Genomic DNA, 24,984 nt, shown 5'->3' on the forward strand with positions numbered 1-24,984 from the left:
CTTAGAAGGCGCGTACTTAGCCGCAGAGCTCCCATGGTGTATTGGTACCTGCGACAACATCTCAATTTAATCAATTATCAAATCCGGGTCGGCGCAGCGACATTTGCATTGTCCCAGTGCCGACTTATTGCAGTGTTCTCACTACTGCCTTCTCTTTTCTCTTGAAACTCGACACTGTCTTGTTGTGAAATGTGCGAAATGGTAAGAAGCGTTTGTTTAGGTTAAAAATGTTTTTGTATATGCAGTTTCCTCCAGGAATGAATGAAACACGATTCTAGTACATAGTCGACCAAAAAAAAGAAAGATTAGAATAATGCATATACTGTTGTTTGGTAAAAGAAAAATATCTATTCAATATTTATTTGTCCCTGCTGTAATGCAATTATACACCGAAGGAGCAAAATTATAATTGACAAGGGGTCACAACATCATGAAACGGCGGTGGGTAGGGCCCACTTTGAGACCATGGTTCTTAAATAACGGAAACTAAAAAAGAAAAGAAGCTCAAAAAAAGATAGCTGTACTAATGGAAACGCTTTGGTAGAAGTGGGAACACAAGCATGAGCCTTTTTTTTTTTGGCCCTTTTATTTTTTGTCAAATTAATCTTATTAAAGTAACTTTGATTAGAATATAATAATTGCGACTCACAAGTTAATCGAGTAAAGACGAGCGAAGTGGAATCTTTTGGATAAAAGGACACTCTTGCTGCTCACTCACTGCCCTCTTTCCTCTGTCCACAATAAAACTCTTTACTCGCAGCAACTCTTTGAAGAACAGAGCTAGAGAGAGAAAGGGAGGAGAGAGAGAGAGAGAGAGAGAGAGGAGCTACAAAGATGGTTCGGAGCTCAACAAATACCAAGGGGTTCTCGCTTTTTATGCTTTTGTTTGCTCATTTGGCCACTAATACTCTTGCATTATTAGAAGACGGTAAAGCTCTCTTTGCTTTCTCTCCATCTTTATTATTTTCTGGTTTTGCAATTTTCTTGTTTTGTGTTTGAGAACATTTATTAGTGTTTCTTTGCTAGTTTGCTTCAATTTATCCCTTCAAAATTGTTTCTCTTTTTGGTGCGCTTCTTTTTTTTTTTTTTTTCTTTGTTTGGTGAATGTTTGAGATCTGATGAACAATATGTGCATTGCAAACTTCCGATTTTTTTTGTTTTGTTTTCATGTTATGTCATCTCATCATCTTTGTTGGTATCATGTTTTTTTGTGCAATGCTATGTTATTATGGCATAAAGGAATGGCATTTTCAGAGGGGATTTCGCACTTCCATCGGCGATTTCCACTTTATGCTTCTTCCGAGATGTATTAAAATCTTTGCAAGTTTAAAACTAATTTCTTTGCATTGTATTTGGCAACCCAAGAAACAGAAATCATGGTTTATAGGATACTTTTAATTTGTTAATTTAAATTTTTAATTTTAATTAAGATGTAATTTTATATAAAAAAATTTTATTTTAATAAAAAAATTTTAAAAATAAAAAATTAAATGTGATTATTTTTAAAATTTTTTTACTATAATCAAATTTAAATTGGTAAAATAAATTATGAAATAAATGCGGTCTCAATGTGTCTTTAAAAGCATATTTTATTTTATTTTTTTTGTTTTTTTTTTCAATTGTAGCTTGTTGTCCAACACAATAATGGCGGAGAAAAAAAATCATGTCTTTTAAATTTTTAATTTAAATTAATATGTAATATTTTTTAAAAATTTTTAATTATAATATAAAAATTAAATATAATATTTTTTTAAAAATTTTAATTATAAAAATTTAAAATTAAAAATTTAAATTTGTGAAATTAACGAATTTGAATCAAATTCTCTATTTGGTGAGTGTATTTCGATGAGTTCTGACTTCTCGAAAACTTCAAGGCTATGAGGCCCACTGCCATCATGTGGTTCATGGTAAACTTGTTTATTCTTTACTCTAGTTGAGCCAAGTTGGATTTTGTTATTTTTTAGAAAAGAAAAAAAAAATCTTGTGGACTGAATTTTCTCTTCTTTTTGATGGATTGTGATATTTCTTTTCAGATAATTAAATAGTAAATAGTAATTCCTGTCCTAAAAAAATAGTGAATATTAATGTCTTGTTGTTCAAAGAGAGCCCACAAAACCCTGATGGGTCTATGAAATCTTGATCCGTCATTTATTAACAACTCTATTCAGAATTTCAGACGGCCCGTTTTGTTTCTTAAACTCCTACTGTGGTCTGTGGGTGTACTTAAACAGAGAATGTTTGGTAGAGGGATTCGTTTCCTGATTTAAATCATGATTCATGGTTCGTTACAATATTTTTTCTCACAAAAAATTCACGTAAATCGAAAATAGTTCGAATCACATAGTTTGAATCTTCCAATCAAACGTAAGTCTTAAACTGTTCTATAACTTTTTTTAAGGCGTTAAATACTTGTATATATTATTATAACTGAAATTTTATTTTTCAATGATTGAGATTGTTGTTTTTTATTCATTATTTAGTGTACATGGTACAACATAAATTTTTGATATAGGTAAGGTATAAAGCTCCAAACTTGCTCTGTGTATAAACTTTATTTAAAAAAACCATTTTTTTTTTTAACTCACAAATCGCAAGTATTTATTTACCTTCAAAAAAAAAAAAATCGCAAGTATCTTAGATTTTTCTTATGTTTTTCTTTTTCTCTTTGAATATTGCCTTTACTTTTAATCATGATCAAGTAATTGTGACCAAAGTGTATGTGGTTCTATTTGAACCTCGAGTGAATTTCTTCTGCTTGCATGACAGTTCATTTGATGTTCTTTTTACTCGAAAAGTAATTTTTTCTTCCTTTTTTTTTTCAAGCAAACTCTTATTAGGCATTTCAGGCTTTTGGTTTTGTGGTCTTACTCTTACATGTGTTTTTCATTTTCATCTATCAAATTGTATTTGGTCCAAGAACAGGTCTTAGAACAAACAAATATGAAAGGAAAAAAGTGCTTTTCCCAATCCCCTCTCATCGATTATAGCTATTCTTTTCTTTTCTTCTTTTCCTTTTTGGTAGAAAGCCAAGTATTGGGCCCCTAGGTAAAGTACTTTTTCGCCATATTCAAAGATTTAGGTAAAGATGAGACGTTATGACTGTAACAAATTTCCCGCCAGATCAACAGTTCCTTTATATATTTCCTCTCTAATTTGATGAAAGGCCAATGTCCTTTCGGCAAAGGACACTAACCCCTAAAATATTCTATTATTGTCCTTTTGTTGGTTATTATACCCATTTCCAGCTAGCCCGTGTCCGTAAAGGACACACTGTAAAATCCACTTTTCTCTTGTTAGTCAAAGTAGAGAAGAAAAGTTAAAATTAAAAAAATTAAAAAATTAAAAAATGTGGGTCAGCATGTGAAGTAGGGCCCACGCGGAGACCCGTCCAATCGGGCTCATGTTTGTTGGATTAGACGCGTCTTATTTCTCGAACAAATCTGGCTATCTTTTGTCGTTTAGGATCGAAGAATGCGAGAATGTGGTCACCCACATGATCTCTTATTATGAACCCTGTCAATCTCTTTCTTTATTTGTCTGCTTACTTTTTCCTCTGGTCTGAAATTTTTTCCTACCGTATTTATCTATTTCTCCCATTGCCCTTTTTTTGTGTGTGTGATTTTCGTTATTTCTATGTTTTGAGGGCAATGCATGATGGATAAGGTTTATCCACACGAGTTGTGAAACATTTTCTTGCAATTTTTGGGAAGACTGAAATATAATTGCTGATTTATTTGTTTTTTTTTCCTCCAAATTAAAGTTGTGTGATTGGTGTATTGCTGCTAATCACCAGTAAAAATACTAATGAGCTTGGACTAAACTCTAAAAATAGTACTGATAATAATGATGTAACTCGCGTGTGATATTGAACATCTGTGGCCTATTTATTTGTAGTTTGAACGTTTTTATTATAATATTTTCTCAAATTTCTGATACTTTCTGTTCAAATTTATGAACTTTTTATTTTGTATTTTTTCCGAGTTGCACAGTGCACACCAATACGAATGAATAGTAGACACATTCAGTTGAAGGCTGTTAAGTTACATTGCCAAAAAAAAAAAAAAAAAGCATTTGTGTAGGCATTAAATGCTTAAATGAATGGAAAATGTGTGCCGATTTTCTGATAAATACTTCACTACACCCTTTTTTTAATGCAAAAGTATGCATGTCATTACTTCAGTACACGTGATTGGCACGGTGGTTTTCATTCGCTGTATTGATAGGCGACTTAATTAACAGAAAATCGATGCATGTAAACCCAATTCCCAAAATATTTTTCATACGAAAACTGCTTTTGATAGGGAATTGTATCCACCACTTCTACTACCAATAAATAAACTCTTTCTCATGTCTAGTCTAGCAATAAATAAATGAATAATTTCTATTCATATAACTAAGAAAAAGTTTTTTAAGAATAAAGTTCTTAGAAAATGTTCGGCCATGCTCTATAATTCTTGTAATTGCATTGAAGCACTTTTACTATAAGGTTAAGATGTGAAATTCTTGCATTTAGTTTTAGTTCACTAATAAAACAAACTATTTGTAATTAATTGTTATTGTCAATTCTTTCATTTGGACAATTGGTGTGATTACATGGCTTATTTATTTATTTATTTGGAGAAATTTACATGGCTTGTTATACCTGTTTGCACAAATGCTTTGGCAAAGAAAAAACAAATAAAATAATCGTTCAAACTATTTGTAATTAATTGTTATTGTCAATTCTTTCATTTGGACAATTGTTGTGATTACATGGCTTATTTATTTATTTATTTGGAGAAATTTACATGGCTTGTTGTACCTGTTTGCACAAATGCTTTGGCAAAGAAAAAACAAATAAAATAATCGTTCCATTTTTCAACTGTACTTTAAGTAGTGGTAAGTACATGGTTTCTTTCTTGCTGGCTCCATTACATATTATACGGTACAACTTATATGGAGTATGTTTTCTTTTTGGGCCCTGTTGCAGGCCCAATACCGAACGGAGACTTTGAGACAAGCCCATTGGGCGGGTTCCCAAGCGAGGACGCCGTAACAGATGGGCCAACGACGATCCCAAACTGGAAACTACACGGCACCGTTGAGCTCGTGGAATCGGGGCAGAAACAGGGTGGGATGATCCTCATCGTACCACAGGGTAGGCACGCGGTGAGATTGGGAAACGACGCAGAGATCAGCCAAGATCTGACGGTGGAGAAGGGGTCAATCTACTCCGTGACGTTCAGCGCGGCCCGCACGTGCGCGCAGCTGGAGTCGCTGAACGTGTCGGTGGGGGCCGCGTCGCAGACCATCGACCTGCAGACGCTGTACAACGTGCAAGGGTGGGACCCATACGCCGTTGCTTTCGACGCCGAGTCGGACAAGGTGACTTTGGCCTTCAGGAATCCTGGCATGGAGGATGACCCCACCTGTGGGCCCATCATTGATGATATTGCTATCAAGAAGCTCTTTTCTCCTGATCAACCCAAAGGTAAAAAAATTTAAGCTCTTCTCTTTCTTCTCATTTTATTTTATATTTTTTTAATGCTTTTGTTTATTGTTTTTCTACAAGATTTTTGTGATATATAGATTAGAGTATACTTACTGCATGGTTTAGTTCTTAATGTCCCACTAAATATGAATTGTAGATTTTAAAAATTGCGCGCATGTGATATAACATAACTAAAATCTTGTGTTTTATTGATTACCATTGTACAGTGCTTTATAATTCTGTGCTTAAATTATCCGTAATTAAAAATAATCAATGTAAAACAATCCGTCAATGTCCAATTGTATAGAAGTCTCCATTTAAAAAGTATATTCAAATTATGATTCTTAATTCTAAGGTTCAATTTTTTTTTGAGAAAAAAAACAATATAGCATAATAATAATTTGAGTTTAATATATGAAACAAATGGGCCTTAAGTGTTGTGGTAGGATACACTGTAATCAGAGTGACAATATTTAGAAAAAATTAATAATTATAAATTCTTCTATTGTTCTCTGTGTGTTTTGATCATTTCTTAAAATGTTGCATAATAATTTTATTATCGAGGCTATTAAAGATGTCTTTCTCGATGTAGAAAAAGTAAATGGTGATTCATCGGTTCGTCTCCCATTAAATTTTATAGTCATTCTTAAATTGATTGATATACATTTTTTAAATTGATTGATTTACATTTTTTATTTTTCTCGACCATTTTCTGCGTAAAGATCCAATACTTTTCGATGCCAAAACTGTTCACTAAAACATAACACATTCAATAAAAATTTAATTTTTTTGCATAAAAAGTTAAAGCAAACTAAATAGGATTATGGGCAAAATAAAAGGAATAAATATTATGAATATATTACAATCATGTCAAATTAATATTGTATTAGGATGATATATTTTTCTTATGTAAAACTCTTATGATGTGAAATTTAACATTCGCATACACATTTGTACACTAGTGAAAAAAATAAAGAAAAAAATAAATAAAAAAATAAGAGAAAATAAATAAATAAAGTTACTTTAATAAACAATTCAAGCTATTACTTAGGAGAAGATCTTGTAGATATAATTGGAGTTTGGTTCAAAGTGAAGTTTCTTTATTTGTAGAGATCTTCTCTGATATGTTAACATATAAGTAGATTTAATGATTAGTTTTAACTTGACCTATTCGTACGTCAAGCGTATTAAAAAATCTCTCATAAAATAAAATTTTTTAATATTTTTGTGGGTGCTATATCTTAATTTAATAGAAATATATATAAAAAAATATAGAGAATGAAAAGTTGAGGGGAGCAGGCTTTAAGCCCCATAATCCTTCATTGCCTCCCTCCCCGCCTATAATGGGTTATTGTAAATGTTAGATTTAATTAAAATTGTACCAAGAAGACAAATGTGTTAATTTTGAAAATTTTCAAGTCGAATTGTGAAAAGAACGGATCTTTACATAAACTGAAAATATTTTCTTTCAGTTTCTTCCTGCATAATTTCACTTAACTTTCCTGCTATTCAAACACCGGGACCAGAGTAATACCCTTTTTTTTCTTTTTTTCTTGGAGTGGGTTCATAGTTTTTTTTCTTTTTTCTATGCTTGTTGATCTTTTTAAGGGATCCACGGCGTGAGTTTTGTCGTCTGAAGAGATCAGGATATGTTTCCTATGTGGGCTCAACTTCAAGGCTCTTAATCCGAAAAGTAAATAATAAAATAGTTGGACGGTCTTGACCAGCTGCCTGGCCTCTTGTTTATTTTCTACCCTTGTCTTCTCAATTTGGACTTTCTATCGTTTACTCACGAATCCCACTAAAGTAATTGGACTTTTTATCTTTTTATCCTTTTTTTTTTTCGTCTGATGTTTGCGCGGTTTATGGGGGGTTTTATTTGCATAATGAAAATATTGACTTTAGTTGAAATTAATTGGTAGAATTTGTGGTATGCACTTTCCCATAGAATTGTGCACAAGTAACGCCACAAAATTTTCTCCATTTTTCCTAATGCAGACAATGCTGTTCTTAATGGCAATTTTGAAGAAGGTCCATGGGTTCCCAAAAACGTGTCGCTTGGCGTATTGCTTCCCACCAACCTAGACGAAGAAATATCCTCATTACCAGGCTGGAATGTAGAATCCAACAGGGCCGTGAGGTACATTGATTCCTACCATTACAGCGTCCCCGAAGGCAAGCGAGCCATTGAGTTGCTCTCTGGCAAGGAAGGCATTATCTCTCAAATGGTCGAGACCTCGCCGAACAAGCTCTACACCCTAACCTTTGATTTGGGCCACGCGGGTGACAAGTGCAAGCAGCCGCTCGCGGTCATGGCCTTTGCAGGGGACCAAGCACAGAACATCCATTACACGCCGGATTCCAACTCCACGTTCCACACCACTAGCCTCAATTTCACCGCCAAGGCGGAGAGGACTAGGGTCGCGTTCTACAGCATTTACTACAACACGAGGAGCGACGACATGAGCTCGTTGTGTGGCCCGGTCATTGATGATGTTAGAGTGTGGTTCTCTAGCTCTCATAGGAACGGGATTGGAGGTTTGGGGTTAAGAATAGTGGTTGCCATTTGGGTGCTTGTTTTGGTTTTGGTTTAAGATTTTTTTTTTTTTTTTTTTGCTGGTTAGAAAGTTTATATAAATATATATAGCCTACTGTTTGTTAGTTGTGGGGTGGAATGGTAGTGTTGGTATAAGACCACCTTCCTTAGTTCCGTGTTGTATGTCATCTTTGATGTTATAATCTTTGCTATGAAATGAAATATATGATCAGCATCTTGTTTTTGCCAACTTTGCTTCAATTTTTTCGTGATGATTAAGACATTGATTAATTGGTAATGGGATTTGCGAGAAGAAGAAATGGGAATTAACCTAAAGATAAGGAATTCTTTGTGCTTCTCATAGGCAAAGATTTCCTCTTATTTTTTATTATGTGTAAAGTTTCCAACTTTTTCATACTTGGCGCTTTATGGAGAGTTGTGATTTTTTAGTTTGTTTTACGTGAAAGTTGGATCGATTTGAGCTATAAGAGGCGATGAATATGTCAAACTTAGTTTTCACTTTTCCTTTTTCACCGCCAAGATAGCCTTCTATCTTCATATTATGTTGCTTGTAAAGCTCAAATGTAATCGAGTTCAATTTGATTTCTAGAGTATTACACTTTAGTGAAGTAATTTGGTCAACGATAAGATTGTCCTTCCTTGAGGCCTTTGAAGTGGGCTCCGTCTTAGAGGAAACAAATCTTGAAATGAGTTTGATTTAGCTCACAAATATATTTAACAATTGTAGTGAATGGCCTTTTTGAAAAAAATAATAATAAAAAATAATAATAATAATAATAATTCAGGGAAATGACGTATTTAAAAAGATTTTTTGTAAATTACCTTTCTTTAAATAAAGAAAATCAAATTTCTAAAATTACATCGCAACCAGGACTTATTGTCTTGAAGCTTCGCGAAGTTTTGGTGGCAAAGTTCGTGAGGTGATCAGCTGCCTTCTTTGAGGGTTAATGGGTGTCTATTTGCAAAGTTGAGGCCTGTCGTTCTATGTTTTTTAATCATGGGTGCGTATGTTATGCAGTCCAATAGCCACCGAAGTCGTCGTCGTTGTCATGAAGTTTGCAACACCTCACAGCAGTGAGGCTTGATCTTGGTGATGCTTCAATCTCATTCCTCGCTGACGTTCTTATGTCGTCACGAAAACTGAATTAGGCGTCGTTTTCGCATTGATGGCATTTGAGCTTCGTCACTGAGGGAGGAGAGTACATGACATTTATATGCAGTGTTGGAAGTTCGGGTCGGCGGGCTGCCCGAAGCTCGAATTTTTTCGGGCTCGGGTGGGCAAGCTCATTTTCCGCCCGCCCAAGCTAGATTTTCGGGTTCAGACTCGGGCAGCCCGAATTTGACACTAACTCTCTTGCCCGCCGCCGTCTAACCGCCCTATACTGCCGTCGGCCAAAATTTTTTTGAATTTTCCAACTATGCCCGACCCGCCCGACCCGAAAATAAGCCCGAAAACTTAAATTTTGCCCGAAGAGTTGCCCGATTTGCCCAAAACCGCCCAAAAATTTTAGTTGCTACAAATTGGGGCATTCTGAGAATTGAACTCGAGACCTCTCACACCTAAAGCAAGAATCATACCACTAGACCCAATGCCCATATTTGTTATTTAAATTTTTAACTTTTTAATTAAGGTAAACACACAATTCCTTAATAGAAAGAGCAAATTCCTATTTTAGCAGTTTAATATTTCAGTTTTCACATTCTTGACCCTTTTTTATAATCAATCACATGATAAAATGATTCATCAAAAAACAATATACACAAGGAAAGAAACACATTGCCATCACGTTTTTATTGTTTTTTATTTTTAAAAAGTGTTGTTTCTATATAATGCCGGTTTTGTTCTTATAGATACTCGTGTTTTTCTATTCTATATCACTCTTCTTTCTATCTTTATCTATTTTTCTGTTCACAATCTCTCCTCATCCTCTTAATTATCCTCTTTTTTCTTCAACTTTCTTCACTCTCTTTGTGACTCTATATCAAAATAACTTTCTACTTGCATACCAAAGTAAATTGATAATTTATCAAAAGTCACTCAATGATTGGTTTGGTTTAATAACTTCATCGCTATTTGATGATCTCTATTTTAAAAGACCAGTCACTCAATGTTGATTGAAGCCTTGGTTTGCATTAAGGATTGGGATCTGTAATTGTATAACTTTGTAAGTTTGTAAAATTTGTAATTCGTCACAAAATGATTGCACTCTTTTTTCCTTGCCAAGTTTTTATCCCAATTGGGTTTTTCTTGTTAAGGTTTTTAACGAGGCAGTCATGAATTACAAATTTTAAAATTAATAAAGAAATAATTTTTTTATATAGTTCGTGTGTTCATTTCAAATTTCAAATTATAATATATATATATATATATATATAAATTTTAACACAAAATAACTTAATATTAAAAAAAAAAGTTTAAATAATTCGGACAATTTGGGTGGGCTCGGGCCGCCTAATACAAGCCCGCGGCCCGTTCAAGGTGAAATTCGGGCTGGGGCGGGTGGCCCAAATTTCTCAGGCGGCTTGGGCTCGGGTTCGGGCAAAAATTCGGGCTTTTCGGGCGGTCGCGGGCGGCCCGTCCAAAGTTTCAGCACTATTTATATGTATATATATATTTGATATGAAAAAGGTTATAAATGGGCCCGTTTAGTTCACTGATTCGAGTTTTTAATTCGAGTTGAGATGTGATTTTATGTGAGAGCTTTTTACTGTAACAAAAAAGTTAGATGTGATTGTTTGTGAGAGCTTTTTACTGTAGCAAAACTCGAATTCTAAACTCGAATCAGCGAAATGAACGGGGCCTTCACCCCAAGTTTCAATTATTTCTTTTTTAAATTCCCTCCCCACTCTAGAACTAACTATTCTAATTCACCATAATATCTTCATTAATCCTATGGATGTTGTCGTCTTTTTGTATGTCATGTATCGATTAAAACATGGATGACGCAATTTTTTTTAAAGTGTAACATGAATATGTTTGTTCTTCGAAGACATTAGTAAGTGAGTTGGCACGGTAAAATACTTCGGCCTCGAATCCAAAGAGTTATATTAATTAAGTTCCGGGTAGAATGGAATGGACATCATAAGAAAAAGGTGGGCTCAAATCTCATATTAAATGGTCAACCTTTTTAACATGGAGGAATTTTCTTAGGAAATTTATAAGCACACGTTCAACTAAATGGTTACATTTAACTTTTATTTTAACCTTTAATTAACAAGCATAGCATAGCACCAAACGTGACACGAAAAATTAGGAGTGTTTATGGAATCCGTCAATTCAATTGATCCATAAAATCCAATCAAATCTGAAATTTTATATTGGATTGAAAAAGGTTTTGAATTGGACACGAATTAAAATTTTCTCAATCTGAAAATTTTAAATCGGATTACGGATTAAGCACTTTTTAATCCGTAAAATCCGCGAATCCGAAACCTATTATATATATATATATAATTGATATGTATATATATATAATTGATATGTATTTATATATATATATATATTTCTTTTAATTTTTAAGTTTAGTTTTCTATTTTTTTTATAAAAAAAATCTGTAATACATATGATTATTTTTTGATTCAGTCATATCATAATTATAACATAAACTCTTTTTTTTTTTTTTTTGTCATCCTTAATTGGGTTGTAACAATTTAGACTTGGTTGAACAAGTTTATGTTATAGTTATGCTATGTTTATTTGAGTTATGGATGTTGAAATTTTGAGACTTTGAGTTGTGATAAATGATGAAGAATTCATGTTGTGTTTATTTTGTATCAATGTTTATCAATTTATAATTTTAAATGTCATAATTCGTGGAATCCATGAATCTAATCCATAAAATCCGTAGAATATGTGAATCCAATCCGCCAATTTAAAAAGGTTTTGGATCGGACACGGATTGAGATTTTTTCAATCCAAAAATTTTGGATCGGAAACGAATTCACCTCTAATCCGCGGATTCCAATCCGTGAACATCCCTATGAAAAAGAAAAAGAAACTATTCTACTTGTCTATCGATATAACAATTACAACCTAAAATTTATTATACAAATTATTTTGTTAACAAGCAGTGTATATATCTTATTTTTACCCTAATGGAGTGAGTTTTTTGGTGACAAAATCCAATATTTCTTACATCTACTCTATTTTGAGAGATTTTCTCAATTAACAACTTGAAAATTTAGATTTTATGAACATACTTTTCATTCAATTATAAATTTACATTTTGTACGTCTCTTTAAAACCAACAAATTATGATGTAGCAACCCAAGTAGTCCTATACGTCCATATCTAATGAGTTAAAAACAACTAATGACAATCATCACCACTTATCATAATTAGCATTTTCTTTATAAGTATATTATTTCCCGAGTAAAAAGTTAAACATAAATTCATTTTCCTAACTTTTTTACAATACACGAATTGATTGTGACAAACTCGTATGAGGCTTGGCTTCATGGTCATTCGTGATGTTCACCAGCCTCACGTGAGGTACAATTCATAGGATTCATTGGCCTTTGGCCTAGCCGTATTCTATCGGATTTGATCTCACCATTAAAAAAGATGACTACAACAAAGGCATTCGAGGAAGGTTGAGAATTTTGACCGTCAGTTGAGATTTTGCAATTCACTATGAGGCCTACTAGTCTTAATCCTAGTCAAATCTAACCCTGTGGCGACCTAGTTTGGCCATTACAAGACACTCAATGGAGGCCGAGAATCTTGAGCTTTAGTTAAAGTCGAGTTAGAGGGCGAGAATTTACCTAATGGAGACATCGTGCTTTACTAAAAATTAGAGCTTCACCATGGACTTACTTTGTTTTGGATTCTACACCTACAATGGGCCCTATTTAGGAGAGCTTTTTAAAACTTGTTTTTTAGCTTCCTAGGTCTAATAGTGTTTCTGGTTAATTTTTTGTTTTTAGCAACAAGTTTTTTCTTTTCCACTTTTAGCGACAAGAAATTTTTAATGACACGTAGATTTACGTTTAGTTTATGTATTTAGAATCATGATTCAAAATTATTTTTGTTTTACGTGTATTTTTTTTAGAGAAAACACTGTAGAGAACTATGAATCATGATTCAAAATCATAGACGAATATAAGAAACAAACGTCAGTGATGACAAATATCATTGTTGGTGATCCTTTTCTTATGTATCCACTGAAATATGCAGATGGGTAAATGATAAAATATCTACTAAAATATGCAAAGTAAATTAATTTATGTTTTATTTAAATTAATTAAATGCGTTATTGGGAAATAAGTTGTTGAACAACATCCTTGCACAGGTATCCTTTCATGAACTTTTTCCCCCATGCTATATGTGAGAAGACTGAAGTGGACTAAGATTGCAGGAACACTACATAAGACAATGTGATTGCGCGATCACAGAAAACGTTTAGTTTATAGATTCAGAATTATGATTTAGAATCATTCTCAGTTTATGTGTTTTTTTGTGAGAGAAAACACTGTAGCGAGTCACGAACCATGGCACAGATTCTTATTCCAAAAGTCCTCTACAAGCTGCGATGCAGATTTAACGCTACGCCCTTCCCTTAGTGTCTCACTCTAGGCGGGGCTCACAACCAAAGGATGCATGAGTGAAGTTGTATGTTCCCCAATATCCTTTTAAAATGCCTCTACCACCCTCTTAGCAGGTGGGTCAGTCTCAGTAATAGAGCAAGAAGAGTCCACTGATCATTAGTTACATCACAGTAGTGGTCCTCTTGCCTGGCGGAGTCAGCCCTTAATGGGCAATTCAGCATCACATTACACACCGCAGTTGAACCGTGCTTTAGACCACCGAGCATAGCAGAATGAGGAGGCTCGGCCTACAAGCTCTAGCAACCTGCTTTGACTCTATTATAAAGCAACTTCTAGAGCAAATTTCAAGAAGAAATTTCGATGATATCTTGGGTATTGTTTGAAGGCCATCAAATAACTTTGTGACAGAAGCTACAAAATTAGGAAACTATGAGCTCTTAGTCAAGGTTGTTAATTCGGTTCTGTAACTGATTTGGAAAGAAAAAAAAAAAGAGAGATGAGAATAAATAAAATATTTTATATTAGCATTGAAAGGCGTCATGAGCATATCTTCAAGACAGAATATGAGATGGGGTCAATTCAAAATTCTATAAAATTGTAAGAAAATGAAAAAGGTAATAATCTATTACATCTTGCTACGAAGTTGCCGACATCTAGGTGTGAACCAAACAAGCCTGTAGTAAAGAGAGTTTCACCATAATCTGCTCATCTTAAAGAAGAGCTATTGCGGTTTAAGATAATAATTCTTCACTCTTTTCCTCGTATGTCCTTTCACCATATTCCAAATAATTAAGTTTAATGTCATTCTTTATCAACTGATAGGAGGTAGATCATTTTGTGCTCTTATCACAACGGACTAAAAGAAATATTAAGGAAAAACTCCTAATACCTTGACTGCAGCAAGAGTGCCATCATTTAACTCCCCTTTGTATATTCTACCAAATCCTCCTCGGCCTAATTCTACTGTTGAGGAATTGGTCATTTTCTTAACATTCAAATAAGTATAGCATGTTCTTTTGTTTAAAAAATTAAAAAAAAAAAAAACAACTCGAGTTCTAATTTTATTCAAGTTCACATTCTTTTAAGTTTCAACTTTATTCAACTTTACTCAACTTTGTTCAAGCACAACTTAAACTCAAGTTATAACTCAAATTCAACTCAAAAACTACACTCAAATTACACTCCAAAAAAACAACCCTATATCTTTTTATTTGATGGGTCCATAGTTTCGTTCCTAAAGAAGGTCTCAACATTTTTTGATACTTACTAAAATGGTCTTGATGATCTCAGAGAGATGTAAAAATGGGTCAACCCGACCCGGTCTAAACTATTATCTTTTATCCCACAATAGTTGTGGGCTGGGCTGGCCTATAAAAAGACCAATTCTATGCCCAATCAGTCCAATGGGACAATTTTTTTTTAGTCGTTATCAGATCGGCCATATGAACTCATTTATGAGTTAGGATAGGTTGGCCAATTAGGGATATGGATGGGCAGCCCATTTTAGTAAGCACTTTGTCATTTTTTCCTTTTTTGCTATTTTTTAAAAAATATTTGTTTTTGAAATGGTCTTGGTTATCTCACTTTGTAGAATGTGTAATCGCTTACAGCATTCCATCCTCGAATCAACTCTCAAATTTATAATCACTTGCGTCTTTGCTTACCTTCATACCCATTATAAATAGTTGCTGATGCATTAGAGTTGATTCATAACAATATCATCACTAATTAGTCTCCGCAACAATATTATCACTTACAATATTCATCACAAATCAAATGGCAAACCTCTTCTTTCATCTCCTATCACTACTTATAAGAACCGTTCATTTCATTAATTTAAATTTTGTTACAGTAAAAAATTTTAAAAAACAGTCACATCTAATTTTTTTTTTATTACAGTAAAAAATTCTCACATAAAATCACATCTTAACTCAAATTAAAAATTCAAATCAGTAAATTAAACAGACTCATAATATCTATTACTATCTTATCGCTCTTTTTATTATTAATTAATTTTGTTGGCTCTACAAAACCTACTTTACCAATATTGCAAAAATTGGTGGCGGTCAATTAATAAGTTTCCCATGCTACACCGATGATGACGAGCATAAAGAGTGTGGATACACAGAATTTCAAATCTCGTGTAAAAACAATGGTAATGCTCCCACAAATGAGTTCCACGGTGATGGCTACATAATCAAGGACGTTTTCAACCAAACAAGACAATTATGTTCTTTAAGGTTTTTATTGATACACTTTAAAATTTGTATTAGAATTTTATTAATACATTATAAACTTTATTTTAATATTTTATTATTTATTAAAAAATTTATAAATCATTTTAACTCGTTAAATTCTTATTTTCAAATACTTAATAAAAAATTATAACTTTTAGAGTATGTTTGGTAGGAAAGAAAAGTTGAAAGAAGGAAGAAGGTGGAGGAATTTTGGGAGGAAAAATAAAAATGTAGATTGTTTGGTATGAGAGAAAAGAGAAAAGAAGAGAAAATAGAGTGAAAAATAATACATGTGGGCCCCACCATTTTTTTTCTTTCCACAAGTGGACAGAAAATGGGATGAAAAATGGGGATAACTCATTAAAATGAGCAAAGTTATTAAACTACCATTTTCTCCATCAACATCCAAGCAAAAAATTTAAAGGTATAAAAGTAATTTACGAGTAATATTTTTTTTTCCTCCCAATTTAACTTCCAATACCAAACAAATGAAAGTAAGCTCATTTTCTTTCCATCTTCTCATACCAAACAACATAAAAGAAAATTAATTTCCTTTCCATCATTGCTATTTTCCATCACTTTCATATTTTCTTTCTATCCTATTTTCTTTCCTTCCTACCGAACATAGCATTACTTTTTTTTTTTTTTTCTAGTTATTCTGTCAAATGAACCCAATGTCAAGTTTCATTGATTAGGGTGTCCATTTAACAAAAGATCGTTGAAGTTGATTAGCGAAGAAATAAAAAAATTAAAAAAAAAAGATCGTTGAAGTTAGGTCAGATCCTACATCATGGAGACAAACACAAATTTATCTCAAAATTTTCCAGTTCGCAAGTAAAAAAGCACAAAATAACTTTATAAAAGGGTTCAATGGGAAACGAAATGACCAAAATAACCCCGCCAAAAATGACCTTTCCCCCACTGTAATATAAAAGGGTCCGAAGGAAGCAGCAAATGAGAGAGCAGGGGAAGGAATGAGCGGGTAGCCATTTTCGCATTTCAACATTTGAAGGGTTTCATCTTCCTCCTCTCTCCCACTCTGCCTATTCCCATGGAATCCGAAGAGGGGCCCGCCGCCGCCGCCGCCGCCTCCTCAAGCCCGCCGCCGCCGCCACATCCCGACGCCTCTCCCGTGGGATCCCCCGATCACGCGCTTGACGATGTTCACGCGCTTCTGTCCGACGACGATCACGATCACGATCTCGGCCATGGCGATGATGGCGTTCAGGAAGAGGAGCCGGCGGCCGGAGCCGGCGGCGGCCTCACTGAAGATCTCAAACGCAAAATCATTAAGCAGGCAAGCCCTATCCACGACTTTCCTTTTTTTTACTTTATTATTATTTTTTTTTTCAGTGTTTGGTTGAGCGTTCTTGCATTTAACCCTATGAGAAGAGTTTTCTTGCCGTGCTTGGTACCTTAGAAATGGCGGAATATAGAAAAAACTGGATATTGCAAACGCCTAATTTGAAGAAAAGAGAAGCCTTTGCAAAGTTTTGCTTGATCTAACTTTATGGTTTTATCTTATATATACTCACAGATGCGTCAAGTTTTAGTATAATAAATGGCCGTGATTCTGTAGTTGTGTACGCTTGATTTGACTTGTACTTTAGACTTGAATCCTAGATATGTAAATTTGTTTGTTTGTTTTTGTTTTTTACTTATTCGGAGTGGGGCCTGGGCTCGGAAATGAAACCACTCACGTACTCAACCACTTGAGCTAGCCTCGAGTTGCAGATATATATTTTTGTTGAATAGTTTGCTTATTTAGGTGAAAAGTTGTCGAGTTTCTCAAGTTCATATCTTAATAAGTATATAATTTCTCAATTGTGCTGGAATTGATTTTTTTTTTGTGCAAAATGTCATTGATTGATTTGGAATTTGGCTAAATGCAATTGAATTGTTATGCGCTGATGCATCTAAGTAATGAATTTTAGCTTCTGGTAGAACTAGATTGAATGCTTATTCCATTATCTGAAGCGATGAAATATGCCATACTAGAAAGGAAATTCAAAATTACACGAAGCGGGAAAAAGGGAAGGGGGCCCTAAATCTATATGCTATAGAAGTAGTCCAGTTGAGAAAGAGGTTCAAATGCGGAGGAAAATAGTTTTCTTCTTCCAAATCTTGCTTTAAGAACTATGATGAATCGTTTCTAAGATATGGGGAACCTTGATAACAGCATGAAATATGTCTTTGCAAGTTATTCTGATCTAAATTTGGTACCTTCAAAATTTCTTTAGCATGACTAATATTTTCTCTGGTGGTTCTTGCAGGTGGAATATTATTTTAGTGATGAAAATTTGCGCACAGACAACCATATGAACAGTTGGATTAGAAAGAACAAAGAAGGGTTTGGTAAGTACGTTACACTACTCAGATTAAGGTATAACTATAATATCCTGGTTTCACTTCTTGGAAGAACTTGTATTCGTAGAAATAGTCTCTTGCGGTGGCTATATGTTGTTTGAAATGATGAAACTAGCAGATTTGTCGGCAGACAATATTCATCCCATTTGTGTAAGAAGTTCATGCGAGTTCCTGTTGATCTATGGTTTCATGTCTTCTCTCAGATATGTACATAATAAGCTAGTGCTGAAAGAAAGATTTCAGCAGAAGTATCTAATACTTAATTGGGTAAACTTGTAAACATGTAATTTTATACTTTTGTGTCACATGAGTTGGAAGTTTAATTTTAGTAGAAATCCTGATACTACCACCATCTTGGTTGGGTGCTTCAAAGAAAAGCTTAGATTAGGCTTGCTCTAAATCCTTGCTACCTATCTTTTGTTGTATATGCACACTCACGCTAGAGAACGTTTTTGGAGTACCTTTTTTTTAAAATTATTTTGGCATACTTTAAGTAGATTGGATGTTTTTTTTTTTTTTTTTTTATTCAAAGATTTTGTTCTGGTTATATGGCTTTCCTATCTGAGACCGATGTTTTATTGAGTGTCCTTGCTCTATTTCCGATAAGAATTTACTTCTTGACAAGAAATGTGAATCCTTACGAGACATTCATATGCAAATTCAAAATCCTGAAAATACTTAAATTGCTCAAAATTTTGAAAATTGACAGCAATAATTTTTCAAAGCTCTAGTAGCAGATGTTGTGAAATTGCTTTTGAGTCCCCCCCCCCCCCCCCCCCCGTTTAAATTCATTTCTCATTCGAAGATAAAGCTAATAGTTGAAGTACTTGGCCTCCTGGATTATGGTTATTTGTCTTACTCTTGACATTTTAATCATGCGAGACATGGAGTTCAATTTAATTTTTCCCTAGCTTTCGAAGAACTTGAATCTTTTGATGTCAATCATATTGTTGAGCAACCTATCAAGACAAGAATAGAGATGCTGAAGGTGATGAATTAAGGCAGGTACTTCTGACAGGTCTCATTGCCCAGATGTTTTCCTGGCGCTACCAGATTTGGCTGTGCCGTGCATCTGAGACTGGGCCGAATGACTATCAACTTACTGCTGACTGATTCCTTCTCTATTCATATAGATCCTTCTGCAGGATAAATTTTTGGCTGCGGTCTGCGCATATTTATACTTTCTTTTCTTCTGTTTGTTTCATTTCAGTTTTCTCTAACTTCCATTATTTCCATATGACATCCACATGTTACTAGGGGAACTGGCAATGTATTCTCATGCGCTTGTTAACAGTTTAGTTAGTCTGAACTCTAGGTTGTAATATGTCATATGGGATGCTTAATTAAGTATCTTTCTTTTGAACTGAGAAGTTTGGGGGTGTGATCTCATAGTGCAATCAAGTTTTATAACATAAAAACCTACTTGCATATACGATGCCTTTTAGCACGTCACAAGTTCGACCAATTTTGAATAAATGACATAGTAAGAAAAACGCAAGTCTTGAAATGTTACTGACTTAGTTGCTATCATTTAATTGATATTATTTTTCTGATAAGATAGCACGTATTTGTTGCAAGTACTCTACACGTTAGCCTCATATCTTCTAAGGAGACTGTTTAGACTACTATCTAATTAATTATATCCATATCTTATTTACAAATTTTTGGCATAAATGTTTTCTGCAGTTCCTGTTGGAGTTATTGCTTCCTTTAGGAAAATGAAAAAGCTTATTAGAGACAATGCTTTGGTAGCCGCTGCACTGAAGGAGTCTAACTTTGTTGTACAACTTCTTATTTTCTCTTAAGAGTCTTTAGTGCATATAATGTCTTGGCCTTGCTTTTTTTTAAGGTTCCAATGACGTACTTCTATTTTTGTAGGTTGTGAGTTCAGATGAAAAGAAGGTAAAGCGACTTCACCCTTTTCCACTCGCTGCTGTGAGGGATCCAAAGGTAATTGTTGATCCTTTGTTTATATAACTCTCTGAATTTTGTAGCCATCTAATTTGCGCACCCTAGTTATATACTGTTTTGGTAGAGAATTTACCTGAGGATCATTCAGTGGAGAATCTTCGGAGAATATTTGGTGAAGCTGGAAAGTATGTGCTCTTTGTTCTTTCTCTTCACATTGCAATATTGGTGTTTTCAACAGCTTATGATTGTGACTGTTTTTTCTAATGTTGTTTTCAGCATAAAGCACATATGCGTACGAGACCCGCATGCAACAGAAGAATCATCAAAAAGTGACAGGGCTGAGAAATTTCTCAGCAGTAAGGTTTGGAACAAAAATATATGGACCTTCCCTATATGTTGTGTGATTGAAGTTTTTTCTTTGGTAACTATTTATGATTTCATTCTGGTTTTCTTATGCAGTTACATGCCCTTGTGGAGTATGAGACTGTAGAGGCTGCTGAGAAAGCTGTGTGTTTCTAGCTGCCTTGAATATTTTCTGCATTTGATTTATGTTGCTTCAATTGATACTAAGGGTTCAGTTTCTGCTGGAAATTTTATCAGGTGGCTAGTTTGAATAATGAACAGGACTGGAGAAGTGGCATGCATGTCAAGCTTCTGAAGAGAATGGTAGTGTTCCTAAGCATTTTTCATCTTTCAATCTTTGGCAATAAGGTGGAACTAAAGTTTGTTTTATATGCCTCAGGCAAGGCATGGGCAGAAAAAACAAACTTGGAGGGGGCCTGAGCCTGAGAAGAATCATGCTGGCCGTTTGCCAGATCGGACCGGAGATGAGGGCAATCATAACTCAAGCGAGCATCATGATGATACACCTGATGAAGAGGTAAGTTGTCTTTTATGTTTTTCCCAACAGATAGAAGAAAGGGATTTACATTATTTCGCAGAGCCTTATGTTATCTAATTTTATTTAATGTTGCTCTATCATCTTAGGCTGGGCCACATTTGCACAAAGAGAAAAACGAGCATAGAGATAGAGGTAGAAATCGAGGACGATCGGGCAGACAAAAACATCGTGGTCCTAATGGTACTTTAGACAAACCACTCCTTTTTGTTTTTGTTCCTTTTCTTCTACATAAATGTTATATTTCAATTAAACATCGTACATTCTGCGCCTCCTCAGGTCATGGAACTACTTGGTCTGGTCATTCCCACGAACCACCAAAGCCACCGCCTGGCCCCAAAATGCCCGACGGAACTAGGGGATTCACAATGGGGCGTGGTCGACCTCCAATTTCCAATCAAAGTTAGCATAGCCACTGCTGATCATCTTACGTTTAAAACATTCTTGTGAATTTATCCATTTTCCACGCATCCATTTTCCACACATTGCAGTGAGCGTGGAATTTGGAAGTTGCTGGAAATGGACGCATCTGGAAGTGTTTGAAAGTGCGTGTGCAATGGACAACCCATGTATTTCGTATTTATCTTTTGTAATATTATAATTTGTATGAAAATTCGTCTTTCATGGTGTGTATGAATTGCTTTCTAGATGACATAAACGGCATGAAAACAAGTATGACAATCGAAAACTTTTTCCTTTTTCTTTTTTCCCCCTTTGAAAGTGAATACGTGAACGTGTATTTGAGTTCTTTCAGTAATGTGGAGTGTAGACGTATTTAATATTTATCTTTTCCTTTTCATAATTGCTCGTGAAAATTTCTCAAATTATATGTTTACATTGTTGTCTATTTGTTGTGAAAAGTGGGAAAAAAAAAAATGGTATTGTACCAAAAACTTATTTAACAATGAAAAAGAAGTTTTTGCTGCAAAATGGTCTGATTAGAAAAAAGCAAATCACGCAACATGCTATAGGCTGGCATTTCCCAAGTCAGTTCGAAACAATTTTCTCTCAACTAACTTTTGTGCTCCAGGTGTTAGATGAGCAGTGCAGTGTAGTAACACGATTGACAAAATTTTAAACGTGGCATGAGTGCCAACGCGCTTTTTTTTTTTTTTTTTTATTTATTTAGGGCCAATAATAGTAGATAAGTTATTGATTTATTTTCTTGAGAAAGCTTAACTTATTCGGTTTAAATTTCTATCACTTTTTTTATTAATACTTTTTAATTGATATAATTATTTTACTAAAAAAAGATATTAATTAATAATAAAAGGTAAAAATTCAACTCAATACTCTTAAGAAATATTCATCTACTTTCTCTTTTTCGCCATGTTTAGATGATTGATAGATCAAGAGAATTTTATTTACAATAATTGTTGCATCTTTTCCTAGAAATTGTGTATAAATAAAGAAATTGTGTGGTAGGGCATCTTACTTGGGAAGATGTTGATTGTAATTGTACTATTTAAAAAAAGCGGTTTTACTCGCAAATAAATAAATAAATAAGTAAAAAAAAACGTTGTGTAATTTTCTTCTGGTATATCAAAATGCTCAAAGCTTGAAATTGCCTTAGAATTTAGATAAAGACTAATCTCCAATTTAAATATTAAAATTAATGTCATATTCAATAAAATATATACATATTTGTTTTTTTTCTATTTTATTATTCCGTAAATAATAAACTCTTCAGCCGTTTCCAACACAATAATACGTGTAGAGCACGTTACAAAACTAGTAACTATTGAAAAAAACAAAGAAAAGTGATTGTTTGCCTAATCTAACGATAATGCAAATCAACCCTGATAATTATCTTTTTTATCGGGGAATCCTTCTCACCAAGTGGCAGAGCTTATTATCAGCACTGGGATTTGGAACCAGGCGAACTAATTCAGTGAAATTAAGTGGGAAATTAGACCAAACTAAGACGAACTAGTATAAGTAAAGCTATAACTTGTTTTGTTTTGAGGGAACCACTTTGTGGTTAGATTTATACATTGTTTGTCAACATAATGTGTCGAGGTCTAATTCAATTGTTAGAGTTAACAATATATCAAATTTTTGTTTTTTTTTTTTTTTTTTTGGAAATAACCATATATTACACAACGGGAAAATTGCTGAAGACTATCATTTTGTTTAAACTCAAACGTCAAATAAATTCAATCGTGTGATAAACAAGTACAATAAGCTCAGAAATTGCGATATTAACTCAACTTGAACTTATATAAAAAAACCCCAAAAGAATAAAGTTAAAATTGGTCCCGTTCTTTTCGCTGATTCAAGTTTAGAATTCGAGTTTTGCTACAGTAAAAAGCTCTCAGAAACAGTCATATCTAACTTTTTTACTACAGTAAAAAGCTCTCACACAACATCACATCTCAACTCGAATTAGTGAACCGAACGGACCCAAAAGTTCGAACATGTAGAAGATAATGAAGGACAATAACTCCAACATAATATTCCAGCAAGAACCAATTTTTGTTACATGCATTAATGTGTTACTATAATCTTCTTTGGACAAGCTAAAAATAAAACAATTTAAGTGAACAAGTTTCCTGTTTTGAAAGGACAAATTAATAAACATTCAATCCCGGTAACATGGATTAAATCAGAATAAAATTTGCATTTGAGTTGGGGGCATTTTTGGAAATGAAAAGAAGAAGGAAAGAGAAATGGAAAGAAACTAAAGGCTCGGATCAAAATTATGGACGCTTTTAAAACTCGTTCTAAAATAATTTTATTTTTTGTATAAAAATAAAAATTAAAACGTTTTTAATCTCAGACAAAAATTATTTTTGAAAATGCGTTTGGTAGTTTTATTAAGAGATTATTTTCAGTGTAAAAAACTCATTAATGTCTCTTTTTCTCTCTTTCTGCGCGAGAGAGGAGAAAATAAAAATAAAAAATAAAAAATGACTAAAAGTTGTTTTTCATTTCTCTCTCATTTTACACTAAACTAAAAAATCATTTTCATTTCTGTTTTTTGTATTTATTGCGCCAAACGCCGTTTTGAAAACGTTTTCATTTTTTCCTTCTCAAAAAACATGAAAAATAAAAACGGGATCAATTCCAAACACGGCCTAAATCTCTCTCCCACTCTCAACATCACTCTCACTGCCCTCTGCAAAACTTTCTCGCTCAGTTGCGAGCATAACAGAATCTCTGTTAACAATCTCTCTCTCTCTATATTAGTGACAGAGCTAGCTTTTTACTTAGTGGGGGCGTAATTAATTTTTTTTTAACAAATTAATGAGATGAAAAAGTATGAAAGGTTAGGTAGATAAAAAGTCAAAAAAGTGTAGGGGCATATAAAGAAATATATTTATATTTCAGTGAGATTTATGTGTAAAATCTTAAAATTTTAAAGAGTAATATTTTTTTTTAAAAAAATTGAGTAGGAGCGGTAGCCCCCACTCAACTATATGTACATCCGCCAGCGTATGATATACTAATAATTATCGAGTCAGGAAGCACTCTTCTTCCTTTTGTAATGAGTTTAGTTTGTTATTATGAGATGTATCTAACTTATTATCTTATTTTTTAGGATTTAAGTTATGTTATGTGTGCAGAAAAACTAATAGAGTTGACCACATTTTGACTACTTATACTCTTAATATAGATGATAAACTAATTTAGTTAGAAGAAATTCTAATATTTATAGAATCTAGTATTGTATCATACGTTTATTATTATTTATAATAAGAGATTCTATTCTAAAAAACGATAATGCAAATCTAATTGGATTATTACAGTTCGAATCTCTTTAATTTAGTTAAAAAAACAAAAAAATAAAAATAAAAGGAAAAGTTTCTAAAAAGAGGGAAAAAAATTGAAAATGGAGGAACGGCAGAAACAGAAGAAACATTTCCGGGATTTTCGAAGCTGCCCGCGTGTCTTTCGGCATTTTCTTTCCCTCTCTTACTTGTTTGTTTATAGATAGTTTTTTTTTTTTTTTTTTTTAAATCTTGTTTAATCATAGTTTTGTTTGGAGTCTCAGATC

General features: G+C 33.6%; 2 protein-coding genes across 2 annotated transcripts; both read left to right on the forward strand.

Moving 5' to 3' along the window:
• The first annotated feature begins 682 nt into the window (after positions 1-682).
• Positions 683-8,256, forward strand: LOC21404529. Its single transcript, XM_024175165.1, has 3 exons — positions 683-928; positions 4,970-5,470; positions 7,469-8,256. Exons 1-3 carry the CDS (start codon positions 835-837, stop codon positions 8,062-8,064), a joined length of 1,191 nt encoding a protein of 396 aa, XP_024030933.1. The 5' UTR covers positions 683-834; the 3' UTR covers positions 8,065-8,256.
• An 8,526-nt stretch (positions 8,257-16,782) lies between these two features.
• Positions 16,783-21,708, forward strand: LOC21404531 (la-related protein 6A). Its single transcript, XM_024175160.1, has 11 exons — positions 16,783-17,108; positions 18,085-18,166; positions 19,865-19,959; positions 20,057-20,128; positions 20,195-20,274; positions 20,366-20,450; positions 20,549-20,596; positions 20,690-20,755; positions 20,832-20,969; positions 21,077-21,170; positions 21,267-21,708. The coding sequence occupies exons 1-11, from the start codon at positions 16,863-16,865 to the stop codon at positions 21,392-21,394; spliced, it is 1,134 nt and encodes a 377-aa protein (XP_024030928.1). The 5' UTR covers positions 16,783-16,862; the 3' UTR covers positions 21,395-21,708.
• Positions 21,709-24,984: the final 3,276 nt, after the last annotated feature.

The sequence above is a fragment of the Morus notabilis genome, unplaced genomic scaffold (assembly GCF_000414095.1).
Source record: "Morus notabilis unplaced genomic scaffold, ASM41409v2 Scaffold336, whole genome shotgun sequence".
Taxonomy (NCBI): Eukaryota; Viridiplantae; Streptophyta; class Magnoliopsida; order Rosales; family Moraceae; genus Morus; species Morus notabilis.

Excerpts from the sequence above, each read along its gene's own strand:
- LOC21404529 (XM_024175165.1), top strand. The coding sequence starts at position 835 with ATGGTTCGGAGCTCAACAAATACCAAGGGGTTCTCGCTTTTTATGCTT. Across the intron at positions 929-4,969 it reads TCTTGCATTATTAGAAGACG|GCCCAATACCGAACGGAGAC; the intron begins GTAAAGCTCTCT and ends GCCCTGTTGCAG. Across the intron at positions 5,471-7,468 it reads TTCTCCTGATCAACCCAAAG|ACAATGCTGTTCTTAATGGC; the intron begins GTAAAAAAATTT and ends TTCCTAATGCAG.
- LOC21404531 (XM_024175160.1), top strand. The coding sequence starts at position 16,863 with ATGGAATCCGAAGAGGGGCCCGCCGCCGCCGCCGCCGCCTCCTCAAGC. Across the intron at positions 20,756-20,831 it reads TCAAGCTTCTGAAGAGAATG|GCAAGGCATGGGCAGAAAAA; the intron begins GTAGTGTTCCTA and ends TATATGCCTCAG. Across the intron at positions 20,970-21,076 it reads ATGATACACCTGATGAAGAG|GCTGGGCCACATTTGCACAA; the intron begins GTAAGTTGTCTT and ends CTATCATCTTAG.